A 13,309-nucleotide genomic window follows, 5' to 3' on the forward strand; every position below is an offset into this window, starting at 1 on the left:
GCACTCTCCCTTCTGAAAGGGTATCTGTTCAGCACCCCACAAAAGCCAGTGCTTTCTGCATCTCTCCTTCCCTGCCCCATTTCCTAGTGTGATTTATACCTCTGCATTTGCAGATAACACTGGTGGGAGGTTTGCAAGAGTGCATAGCACTGGCCAGACCGTTCTGGTTGAAGTCTAATCACTCTAATGTGGAGAACTGAGAGGGTTTCAGTTTGCTTTACATTGCTGTGCTCTTCAGTTCCCATTTTCTGTTGCTTACGAGATGTGAAAGCAATTAGAATTTAAGAGTTGTACGCCTGCAGCAAGGTGAGATATACTTTGTTCTATTTTGTACATCTAATCTCTACATATGTCGAGAGTTGTGGACCAAGGTTGAAAATGGTTCAGTCATTTGGATTCTGTAAAGCAAGGGATGGTAATCAAATTCAAACAGCATCAGAGCAAACTTTTCCAGACACAGATGTTTCAGGATATAAAAAGGTAGGCGCTGCCTTCTTGATGAGTGAAAACTGCAGAGTTTGTGCTCACACCAACCTGAGCTCTAATTATTAAAGCATTACTAGGCTCATATGATCCGTGAGGGAAATGTGACTATAACACAAATGAGGATTTTGTGTTTTCATTGGAGATTCAGCCTCTTCATGCTTCAATAAAGCCAAATACTTGGTACACCAGAGTGTTGGGAGGGTGTTACGCAGCGACACACAGAAGGCAGCTGGGAGTGTGCAGTATGGCCAGTGAGGTATGGTAATTGCACAGGAGAAGCAATGGTTTCCCCGGGTCTTGCTAGAGTTAAACTTGGCGAGCGGAGCGCAGAGCAGCCGGGAGGCTCCGGGAATGTTGGCCGGAGGCAGTGCCAGGCGTTCCCACCGAGGCCAGGCGCGGATCCACCACAGGCAGCTGTGGGCGCTTGGCATGGGGGAGGCAGAGAGATCCCCTTTGTGCCTCCTATGCCTTTTTTGGTGCTGAGCAGGAGAGGTTCCTCCCGGCTTTCCAGAGGATGGGATATTGATCCACAGGCTCTGTAAGCAGAGCTGAAAGGCTGCTGTGTCGTGAGCATCAGGAAACGGGGTAATTCCCCTGAGTCCTGCCAGGGTATGACAGAAGAGAGTGGCTGCCCTTTCCAGGCCTGTGACACTAGGAAATGAGGAAATGTATCAGGACAGGCATTTGTATGTTGAGTACACCAGGGCAGCAGCTTCCAATACCTAAAGGGGCTACAAGAAACCTGGAGAGGGGCTTTGGACAAGAGCCTGTAGGGACAGGACAAGGGGAATGGCTTTAACCTGCCAGAGGGGAGATTGAGATGAGCTCTGAGGCAGAAGCTCTTCCCTGTGAGGGTGCTGAGGCGCTGGCACAGGGTGCCCAGAGAAGCTGTGGCTGCCCCATCCCTGGCGGTGTTCAAGGCCAGGTTGGACACAGGGGCTTGGAGCAACCTGCTCTAGTGGAAGGTGTCCCTGCCCATGGCAGGGGGTTGGAACTGGATGAGCTTTAAGGTCCCTTCCAACACAAACCAGTCTGGGATTCTATGACTACTGGTACCTTTACTAAACAGCCTCAGTCTACACCCAAGCATCCACATCCCTTGGGTTTTTGGGTATCAGAGTCCTTCTACAGGCAAGCTTGTGGGTTTGATCCACTGCCTCCTCTAGAGAGTTACTTCAGAGCTTGTTCTTCATGCTAGTAAGTGTCTCGTTTCTACTGGGACTGTATTACTTGATTTGCAGGTGATAGTGTTACGGGTTTCTACTATCAGACTCATTCCTGTGCCTGTCTGCTCCTCTTCCTCTGACAGTGCTCTGCCTGGTGACTGCACACCAGGTCCCGCACACATACATCCACCCGGTTGGGTGATATGGTTGTGAACACACGTATGCTCCTCAAGACCAGATACCCGGCCTGGTTTGGATTTCAGACCAGGCATGACAAGCAGCTCCTTTTCCCTTTTGAGGTGCAGAGGCCAGGTCCTCTGCCTTTCCTGACCCCTGTGCCTGGCTTCTCAGCCTTGACGCCGCATTCACACCAGCCTCACACGACACCTCCCTTGTATCTTACTGTGCTGCTGCTGCTGTGTGGCATATGAGTTACCTCACCATGTGCAAAGGCCAGCTGGAGTATGAGGAGTTTTCTTCCAAAGGCTGGAAATTGGGTGGGATAAAGATGCCACAGAAATGGAGGTGCCTTCGGGGAGAAGTGGAAGTAAATCAAGGAAGATGCTGGGAAGGGGAATGATGTTTTAGGGCTTTCCTTGAAGCAGGCTGAATGAGTTTGGGGATGGGGTTAGCCATCCCATTTAACTGCTCCTTTTCTTTTTCTGTGGTTCACTGGTGACACATGACAAGACAGTGGTTACCATTTGGGATTTGACTAAAGTGGGGTGCTGATGGATGTGTAAGAAGCTGAAAGATTCCGTAAGTCTAAAGGTCAGCCTAGAGGAAAGCATGGAGTCCAGAGAGGAAGATGGGATGTTAAGGGACCATGAGGAGGAGGGAGGAAAGAAAACAAGAGCTAAGCATTGTGCTGAGCAGGGATCTAGAGTTTGGGTGGTTTGCCTGGAAAGGGGGAAAAACAGGGACTTGGAAAAGGGCAGTGACTTGTTGCCAGGACCCAAAGGCAGAAAAGGATTTTCAGGAGGGTTTGTCTTGGTTTTTGGAAGAAATGAAAAAGTGGCCCCTGGGATGCAGAATGTGAGATCTAGAGGTGGACTTGGATTTGGGGAACAAAAAGTTCACTTTTGCCATGTAACCGAGTTGTCTTCATCTTTGGGGTAATGTAACTGAAAGGCCATGTGACACTCCATCTCCTGCTGCCACAATTTCTTTCACTCAAATGTCATATTTATCCCAAAGGAGAAAAATGGAATGCTGTTTTAAACAAGCCAGGATTAGCCACGTGCTCCGATATACTTTAGCACTGGATAAATGTTGAACAGCAAATTGCTTTGAGGGATTAGTAACTGGATAGTGAGCCTTTTGCTTTTAGGTGAGTTGTGTGAAATGAGACTCTCGTCTCTCTGGCTCTCGGTGGACGGGTTTCTAAACAGAAATGGAAGATTACTAGTGGAGTGGGGGAGTGTAGGTTGCCTTTACTCCATCCACTGACCTTTCAGTAACAGAGGAACTTGACAACCCTGGAAATAAAGGGAGAATGTAGCACTTGTCAGCTGCATTTGAGGAAAGAACCTGGATTTTTACAGCAGCACTTGAAGGGAAGGAGTGAATGTCTGTTCAGGTTATTCTCATGTCCTAAGTGGATGCATATGTTTAAGAAAAAATCCAGACTAACACATATTAATAGAGCAAAAGAGTTAATTTATCTATTTTGGAACATTTTCCCAGCTTTGCTGAAAAACCTGCTCTAGAAATGAGGGACAAGGCTCTTGCAGAGTGGCAGCTTTGCTTGGAGATAGAGATTTCTCTATCACTGCCACCACAGTGGTATTTGAGCACCTGCTGTTGCAGAAAGGAGGCAAAGAGTAAAGCATATGATGGCATTTCTCTTTCCTTCTGCCACTCACAGCCCTCACACACATGCACACAGCCTGGATTTAGTTCAGCACACCAGGCTCCTTTCAACTTTCTTACTATCCCCACAGCAAAACTTGCCCAGCAGAAACTCCTCTTCCTGGGCACATTCTTTCCACTTACTGAAGAATTTATAGACCTTGTGGCAAAGAGTTAAATAAAGGTCTTTGCTGATAAGAAGTGGAGAAGAGAGACTCCAGAAGCAGAACTGCAGAAAGAAACTCCTTTGTACCCTGTCGTACTATAAAGACTGAGTTACCTCCAGTTCTACCTGCGAGGTCCCCAAGGCCTTCAGCAGATGGTGACCTCTAACGTAAGAGCTGTGACTGCCAGGAAGCCTTTGGAGCTGGGCGGAATCCGCAGCGAGCTGGCAGGGAAGGAACACGGAGTGTGACCGCAGCGGGGAGAGCAGCGCGGAGCCAGCAGCGGCAGCTGCCCGCGGCATCCTTCCAGCAGATGTTCTGCTTCCAGCACATGGGAGCGTTCCGGAGGGCTCCAGCAGCGCTTTGCCTCGGGATCTCGTCTGTCACAACGGTGTTTGGGAAGAAAACCCACAGTTCCCAAACTTCCTCTTGTGCAGTTCTTAATTCTTTAAGTTATCTTTTTATTTTTGGAAACCTGGCTTTAATATCTGCGGAATATTATCTTGGAATGCAAGTAATCCCACTGCTTTGATGCAGAATATCTGGAGATTTGTAGGAGCTAGGATTTCACTGACATTTGGAGTCTCAAACTGCAGAGGAGAGGGGCATTGCAGGTACTTGATCTCATTCTCCAGCAGGTTATTCTTAAGCACATGCTAAGTTGTAAAAGAGCGAACACCAAAATCCATCACTGAGCTGTGTTTTAGGAGGGATTTACTGGTCACAAAGTTCTGAAAAGGGGTATCTGAAAGATCCTGGCCTCATTTACAGGCTCCTTGCAGGAGTCTTGCTTCATTGAACTCCACTGCAGAGGCCAAACAGCCATTTTCCTGGTTTGCTATTTAAATCAGGCAACTATTACTTCAAGATACCAAACTCCTCAATGGACATGGGGAAGGCTGCTGTGCAGCAAAGCGCAGTGATACTGAGAAGAAATGACTTAAAAGTAAGTAATTTGCAAACATAGCCTATGTGTTTTTAATGCATACAGGGTTTGTTCCACCTGTAGAAATGCATTTATGGCTTTACAGTCCCCAGGAAGCTCAGTTAGAATTGTAACTTTTGAGAAGGAACTTTCAACATCTGATGGAAAATGCAAGCCGAACTGTGGTTTGCCTGCAGAAGCTGCTGTAACCCTGTGGATTTGATGTGGTTTTATCACATGATGCTTGCCTAGCCTGGGACATTGTTGTTTGTGTCAGAGATAAAATGCAACTCGAGTTCACGAGTTCCTACTGAAGTCATATGATGATCATTCACATGTTCCAGCCATTGTGCACTGTGCTCGAGCCATTAGCACATCTCCATATTGCAGGAATACAGCGATGTCGTAAGGAGAGGATGCTGCGAGGGGAGGTTGTACATGTCAGTGAAGCATAGCACTGGCGAATGCTTCCTTCCCCTCTGCTCAGAATTACTGATTTGTCTGCACATTTTTCCTTAAGGCTTTCCATGGCTGCAGCTCTCTGTTGGGAGCAGCGCTGCGGAATGCCGCGTGGAGCTCGCTCATCCCTCATGTTCTGCTGTTTTGCTAATTCTCACCCACAGTTAAGGCCAAATAGAAGTCACTTGTCCCTAACAAGTGACTTGTCCCTAACAAGTGACTTCCCTCCTAAGGAACCTGCACAGCCCAGGGCAGAGACACAGGATTCCCATCTTCTCCTCATCAAAACCCCTCTGCAGCAGTCGGGCAACTGTCTTTTTGTTGCTGGTTATCAAACAGAGTCATGAAGTTACCGCCCTGTGCCTTGGGTATTTCACACTGTTCTTTATGCCTTTTCCTTTTTTTTCGTAGCTACTCAAGATCAAGGCTACTCATGATCTTGAATGAAGGGGGGAGTTTGTGATGTGGACCCGTGGGGCCAGAGATGAAGCTGTGACACATAATAGCGCTGCTGTATTTCCATCTGTCCCTTGAACCTTGTTTCCCGTAGGGATTGCTTCCAGCTTGCTCTTCCTGGTTTGGTGATTATATAGGGAATGCTAATAGAATCACTGGATGGTTTGTATTGGAAGGGACCTTAAAGCTCATCCAGTTCCAACCCCTGCCCCGGGCAGGGACACCTTCCACTAGAGCAGGTTGCTCCAAGCCCCTGTGTCCAACCTGGCCTTGAACACTGCCAGGGATGGGGCAGCCACAGCTTCTCTGGGCACCCTGTGCCAGCGCCTCAGCACCCTCACAGGAAAGAGCTTCTGCCTAATATCATGTTAATTAAGAAAGTTTTAGGGCAGAGTTAGTGTGTAATTTTGAGCAATGTAGACTATTTCTGTCTCCTGGTGCTGCCCACTGGCAAATGGAAGTAACTCCAACCTTAACGTGGGTGTGTTGAAGTGTAATGAGTACATGTTAAATACACTGAGATCTTTAGGCGAAGAGGGCTGCCTAATGCTTTTTCAAATGGCATCGACTAACGTGGATGCTGATTCTGCTTGGGATGCCAAGATTCACAGGGGAAATCAAAGATGGTTTTAAGTAATGAAGGAAACAATAGTGAAGCATCTCCTGTGCCAGTGATGGCCAATGCTGTGTGTGCACAGTGGGCACAGATGCTGCCCACTCTGTATGTCAGCTCCTGCTCCATCCGAGCCCTCCTCACTCCCTCTCTTGCTACGCTTTCTGCCTCAATCTCCATCAGAAATCATTCCTAGGACCATTTCTGCATTGCTTTGTGAAACTTTTCTGGCTTCCCTGTAACACTGACTGTGTTTTTCAGCTTGGTCCATTTTCAGCCGCACAATTCCCTTGTACTGAAAACAAGAGGAACGTGTCACCTCTGTGCCACTCTTTAAAATGACTAAGGAACTTAGACACAGCGAGGGAGAGAGCTATAAAAATAGTATCTTTTCAGTTATCCTTGTAACATGAATTTCTTGACTCCTTTGCTGTTCTTGCTCGATTATTCCTAATCAGCATGTTTTCCTGTACATGGTGATCTGCTCCTGGTCAGGATCTGTGCCCATCACACCGCTGAGTCACCTCCACCCCAGTGGGCACAGGGAGTGAGATGAAGGCAGCTGGAGCCTGTTGTTGCCATCCTGCCTTTAAATGCTTTGGTACCATCCTTTCTCCTAATCCTGGGTCTTAAGTCATTTGTAAAGCTTTAGAGATGGATGGTTACTTAGGAAAATGGAGCTGCAGTGACCTGTGAGCTCTTGGCTCACACCTAAGCATTCTCTCATACATTCAGGCTGCAAGAGACACCAATAAATCCTCGGTTAACTGTTTTCCTGGGGCATAAACCTTTCAGCTGTTAAATATCTTACCTAAACAGGTAAGTACAGTGCTGCTAAACAGTGGTTTCAGATCGTGGGTCTTAGTGTGTCGCATACATTGTCTGTGTTTCAGAAACTCTGCAGCGATGCTCAGGTGCGAGTGTTTGGGAAATGCTGCCAACTGAAGCCTGGAGGAGACAGCTCTTCCTCCTTGGATAGTTCAATCAATTCATCCTCCTCGTTCTCTGATCCAAAAGAGCAATGCCCAAAATACCAGGTGAGTCACTTTTGCCTTTGTTTTTTGGCATAACCCATGTCAAATACCAGTGTCAGGTGAGGTACTGAATGTTATAAAGTGCTTGAAATCTGAGGCTGGCAGTGGAGAGCAGTTTTCAGTCAAAATCTGACTTTGGTTCTGAGTCAGTAATGTTTAATTCTGTAGCTTTGGGGTTGAACAAGTGTAAAACCAACCAGCTGGTTCTCTCAGGATGCGTCTCGAATGGCAGAAGTTTCTCCAGGGCATTTGTTCTGTCTCATGACCCGGGTGATAACGCTGGTTCGGTACGATGAGACTTGGCACAAATACCTTATCTTGGTATAGGTGAAAGAGTTTATTTTACTTTATTACTAAATACCAGGGAAATAACAGAGAAAAGCACTATCTGTAGGGACAGTCTGTGTAACAGCTTTATAACAAGGGATTCGGTGTGCTTGAGTTACATTTTACATAAGAGATTTTGGCCGTGAGAGTAGCTGGAGTCATCTGACACGGATATATTTCTGTCATCTCTCCTTCCATGGATCACAAGTGTTTTATATTAAGCCGCCCTAAAATAGAACTAAGCCCTTCCACTCTTTGTAATGAAGTAATTGTGTGTTTGAGGGAAGCTGCTATCTCCACAACCTGTTCTGAAGTACAGTACTACTGATGTCTTAATCTGCCGTAGATATAGATGAAGAACCTTTCAGTGCTGACTTTCCCACTGTCACGACAGCTCTTGCTATATTTGGCGAGCTGCGTATTCTTGTTTTCTCTGTCTCATCACACTCTTTTCCACAGCTTTAGTAAGGTGGCTGAAGATCTGTTTTCCATTCCTCCCTTCCTGGAAGGGCATTTAGCTGCAGTTCTGAAAGGAAGAGACATTTCTGTCAGCAGCTTCCTTCCAGCACAGAATAACCTCCTTCATGCATTGTGTGACCAAGAAAAATGATGCCCCCCACTATCCAGATATTGTTTCTCCTACTGGGCAGGCTCTGTGCAAACAATGGTCAACGTTATTAAAGGAAATTAACTTCAGTGGTTGGCATGACAGTGTATTTTAAGGCTGTGGAAAGTTTTTCCCTTTCGAGTCCCTGTTTCCTCACGCGTATCACTTAGTCAAAACCTGACTGAGTTGAGCTGAACTGATGTGTGGCTACGTGACAGGCTCAGAAAGTGGCGAGAGAATTCCAGCTTTGGTGGGTCTTCCACAGTGTATCTGTTGTAAACTACCTACTGCATTCCCCGTGCTCCTTCCAGGCTTCCCAGCGAGTGAGCAGAGAGTTGTAAATACAACAGTTCTTTACTGCACCATAAAATTCAGTGTCATGTGTGCAGAAGGGCTGGGGTAAGTTTGTGCAGACATCACTCAGCCTGGCATTCCCCATCTTCTAACTGCTGCGTGTGAAACCTCAGAAGATACTTCATGTACTTGCAGTATTTATAAGTCCTTTTGTTTGTTTGCTTTCGAAAGCTATAAAATAGAAGTCCAAATAATACAATGCTGTAGGACTTTTTAAATAGTTCTTTATGTTTCCTTGTTTAAATACATTTGGACTATATATGAGCAACTTTAATTGCAAGCTGGAACACAGGGCTTTGTTTCAGCCTTCCCTATTTTTAATTATGTCCTATCCAGTTTCCTCACAAATGTGATCAGAATCCATTAAGATGAAGCTGAATGTGGTTCCAAGCTTGTCCACAATTATTTGCATGTGTGACACGAGAGTTACCCCGGTACCTGCTTGTCTGAAAGTCCTTCTGATTTGTTGATCATGATTTGACATCTATTTGTCCTGCATTTTTAATTGACATCTGTACTTAGTTATTGCTAAGACAATACATGCAGCAAGTGGAATATTAAATGCTGTCAATATATTCAGAAATGTAATTTCCAAATCATGCAAATTGTACTGCCTCTAAGATGCTAATGCACACTAACACGCACTTGGGTGTATGTTATGATCAGGTTTTATGTGGGCTGGTAGATTTGACCTGGGGCATTGGTCTGTCCCCAAGCTGTCAGTGCTGGAGGTTGTGCCTTTTTTGCCAGGTGCTCCTTGACTATTTTCTGTTTGAGTTTTTAATATTTAACCCCTTTCCTCAGTCGATTGCACTCTCCTTTGGTCTTGAGTGACCTTTCTTTTGCAGCATTAAAGGCCCAAGGAGTTGAGCTGCAGCAGTGGTGCCATATTGCATGTATTAAACATGTGCATCTTCTGTTATGCATGGTAAAATTAAGTGTAGATGAAATGCCGGACTGAAACAGGTCATGGGTGCATCTTACCCTTTGCCTTCAGCACTGTTTTTCTCTGTCTTTCAGAGGAAAGGGAAACCCCTATAATCGAATTAGCAGCTGATTTTCACTTGCCTCTTTTTAATTCGGTTGCTTGACAAAGACAATCAATACTTTCTCTGCAAGCATTTTCCTCAGCTTTAGAATTAGATTTTCACAACAGCAGAAAGTTGAAGCCAAAACCAACCATCAAGGGCTTGACGTTTATTCAGGATGAGTCCTTCCATTGAAGATCTGCAACAGGTTTAAAGCTACCCATCATAACGTTTGGCTGTAGCAATTTGCAGTGTTCTTCCTGGAGGATTTCATGATGCTGCCAGACCTGTCATTTCCTAGAGCCATTAATGTCTGTGCTTATGCTTCCTTGGAGCTGCTGGCTCATCCTGACTGATTCTGAAGTCTAGTTTTTCCAGTACTGCCTCCAGTGCACCTACTCAGTATGGTATCCTGGGAAGGAAAGAGGGGAGTTTCTCTGAGACCCAGCTAATGGTCGGATTTTGCCCTGTCATGTGAACACTAACAAACCCTGCGGTTGTATCCTCATCTTTATAGCTGTGGCTGCCACTTTGAGTCATCCCCTATCTTTTCTGCGCTGACAGCAGATTTCAGAGGTTAACAGGAGTCTGATGAAGTACCATCATCTTAATTGAGAGTGCTTGAGAAGAGCTAAAAATTGAGAAGCCTTCTAAGTGCTTTGCCTTTTGGCTGATTAATGTTCCCTTGTTCCTGCCCTTGCTCTGTAGGGTGGCGTGAGCAGAAACATCGAGTGGTCATTCTCATATGACTCCATACTGCTGGTAGGAACCCACAGTGTGGACACCCTGTCCTTAATCATGCTCTGAGCTCACTGATGCTGGGCGAAGTAGTTAGATATATTCCAAGCCTGTGTAGAAATCTGCTAGTTCAGAGCTTGGGTAAGGGATACGGAGATACGGCACTTGGCATTTTCCAAACACAAGATTATTTCTGTGACTGGATTTAGGAACCTTTTGATAGGATTACAAAGGAATGTAGTGACAGGACAAGGGGGAATGGCTTTAAGCTGTTCCTAGATACTAGGAATAGATTCTTCCCTGTGAGGGTGCTGAGGCGCTGGCACAGGGTGCCCAGAGAAGCTGTGGCTGCCCCATCCCTGGCAGTGTTCAAGGCCAGGTTGGACACAGGGGCTTGGAGCAACCTGCTCTAGTGGAAGGTGTCCCTGCCTGTGGCAGGGGGTTGGAGCTGGATGAGCTTTAAGGTCTCTTCCAACCTGGGATTCTATGAACAGCCTGAGCTGTGAGTTAGTGATCAGGATATTTCAAATTGTTCAGGCCAAGGCACAAATGGAGACCCACCGCTGATGTTCTTATTTAGAGATGAAACAGCCCTGGATAAAGGGGCAGTAATCTCGGTCATCGAAAGTATACAGACAAGATGAGTGTCAGTTGAGCAGTCGTCTCCAGTTGATTGCCCTGAGTAACTTTTTAATTCTAGGTTTTGTTTGCAGTGTTTGCTCTAGCCTGTGATGTGGCACAGTGAGGTTCCTCCTCTGTATCTACAGCATGCCTTACAGCAAGCTCTCGCCAGCCGAGAAGCACAGCTGAAGCCTGGCATCATGATGCTACAGCTCCTTGCTAGTACATCACAGGAGCACCAGGGAAGGATGCATCAGATATAAAATACTATCCATGGATAAGTTATCAATCAGTCTGTGTCAAGAAAGCACTGGTCCAACCTGGCTCCAGTGCACAGGCTTTAGAAGATCTCCAGGGAACTTGTGATTCTTCTTGTCAAGCAGACATAAGGTTTAGCCTTAATGGTTCTTATTCAGTAAAGTGTGTTATCAAGACTTGAACTTTTTAGTCCCCTGACTCAGTGCTATTGAAATCTGCTTCCCCTCAGCCCTGTGCTGTGTTAAGTTTGTTGAGTGATTTTAGTGGTTTAGCTCACTGCCAACGTTAAGATCGCTATCTATGCTGGCATGATCTTTACTGAGCTGGTCAACTTAGTGTGTCCAGCAGTGGGATAGCAAGATATTTTGCATGTTTATCTTTTAAATAAACAATATTTTCCTTAGTCATATGTTGCTCATAGAAGTGTGCTTCTAAAGTCCATAAAACCAGATGTTGGTGGGTTTATTTTGCAGGGTTCTCGGTGTTCCTCAGATGCTAACATGCTTGGAGAGATGATGTTTGGCTCTGTGGCCATGAGCTACAAGGGCTCCACACTGAAAATTCACCAGATCCGGTAAGACTGATTTTTTTGCTGCTGCTCTTTTCAGAAGACTTACTCCTTAGTGCTAACATGTAATGAATTGAATGCCACAAGTGCAGAGCAAAAGGAATTTCTGGGTTTGCTTTAAAGTCATTCTGAGGTCGCTTTTGACGCAAAAGGCTCTTTGGGTCTCTAAAATCTGGAGGGTTGTGCAATGGAAAGCAAAGCCTGTCTTGGCACTGTGTTTCTGACTGACATCTTCCTTGTTGTCCTCTAGCTCACCTCCTCAGCTCATGCTCAGCAAGGTTTTCACAGCTCGCACTGGAAGCAGCATCTATGGAAGTCTCAATACGTGAGTCCATTGCAAATTGTACCTATTGCACATGAGCAGGTGAACGTAAGAACATGGAAGACTTTATTTGGACCCTCCAGATTCTTACTCTAGAAAAATATCTTCTTATTCCCTGATCCTTTACATCCTGTCACTAGTGTCCTCACCTTCCCCTTGCAGTTGTCTGCACCTCAGTTTGCTTTAAGTGAATGAATGAAGCATTCCTTTAATGCTGATAATGGTGAAGCTTGATATTGTATAAAAGCACCTGCAACCACTAGAAGAGAAGGGATGAGGACAGAACACTGGGGTTAGGGAATTTAGTCCAAGATGAAGAAGAAGGTGTTATAAAAACATCTGGCTTCAGAAGGTTCAGTGTTTAGTTTTCTGTGTATTAACTGACCCAAGTGAGAGTGTGGCTTAGGCTATGAAAGCTTCCTCTAGTGGAAGCCTGTGTTCTTATCTTGTCCATTCAATTCAGGCTATAATGAAGTACTGCTGTATTCTACTGAAATGCAAATCACTGTTTTTGTTGTGTGTTTTATGTTTGTTACAGGTTGCAGGACAGTCTTGAGTTCATTAATCAAGACAGCAATACATTAAAGCCTGACCACAGTACAATTATGAATGGACTTCTTGGGAATATAGGTAATTACAAACAGATTTGATTTTTCTGGTATCTTTAAGTGAGTAATCACAGATTCTAGAATATGAAAGTCTTCTAAATAGAATCAAATAGTGAAAAAAAGCTAAAGATAAAAGAGAAAATTAATGTTGGTATGGTTTGGAGGAGAATGAATCGTACAGTTCAAGCACTTGGCAGTGGTTCAATACATACAGCTGTGTATGTGTATATAAAATACACAATAGAAATATTTAGATACACTTAAGTTCACATACAGAAGATGTTGGAAAATACCAGCCTGTGGAACTTCCTAAGCAGCGTATCTCAGATCAGGCAGGAGGGGTTCTGCCTGGCTCAGCTCCATGGGTTTATGTTGTTAATAATTCTCATTCTGTCCTGTACTCTGGCCACCTGAGCACGTGTGGCTGCGTGTTTCATACCAGTCAGAGTTAACCTGGCACAGCTGGGCTGCAGGTCTGATCAGATCAGGCACAGTATCTTCTGTTCTCTCCTCTTTATCTCTGTCTGACCATGGAAGCTAAGCAGTCTGGAAGAGCCTCTCGGTTCTTGGCCTTCGTGGAGGTGCTGTGGGTGAAGGCTCTATGAACATTAGATAACAGAAAGAGGGGAAGGTCTTGGCTTTTCCTCTTGGAAAAGAGCTGATAGTAAGATACTGTGATTGGTTGTCCAGTGTGGCAGCCCAAGGAGCTCTTCAGCACATACAC

The 13,309-nt window shown here is 45.4% G+C and overlaps 1 protein-coding gene across 4 annotated transcripts in view; it reads left to right on the forward strand.

Annotated features, from left to right (window-relative positions):
* The window catches only part of FNIP1 (folliculin interacting protein 1), a 67,413-nt gene that overhangs the window by 30,380 nt on the left and 23,724 nt on the right, over positions 1-13,309 (forward strand). For all 4 annotated transcript variants that reach the window (XR_003994211.1, XM_030504974.1, XM_030504976.1 and 1 more), the window contains exons 3-6: positions 7,014-7,157; positions 11,561-11,661; positions 11,906-11,980; positions 12,516-12,607. Coding sequence is in view for 3 of the 4 variants with exons in the window: in XM_030504974.1 (XP_030360834.1) it covers positions 7,014-7,157; positions 11,561-11,661; positions 11,906-11,980; positions 12,516-12,607 (412 nt within the window). In the remaining variant the exon portion in view is untranslated. The remainder of the gene's footprint in view (positions 1-7,013; positions 7,158-11,560; positions 11,662-11,905; positions 11,981-12,515; positions 12,608-13,309) is intronic.

This window comes from Strigops habroptila, chromosome 12, assembly GCF_004027225.2.
Source record: "Strigops habroptila isolate Jane chromosome 12, bStrHab1.2.pri, whole genome shotgun sequence".
Taxonomy (NCBI): Eukaryota; Metazoa; Chordata; class Aves; order Psittaciformes; family Psittacidae; genus Strigops; species Strigops habroptila.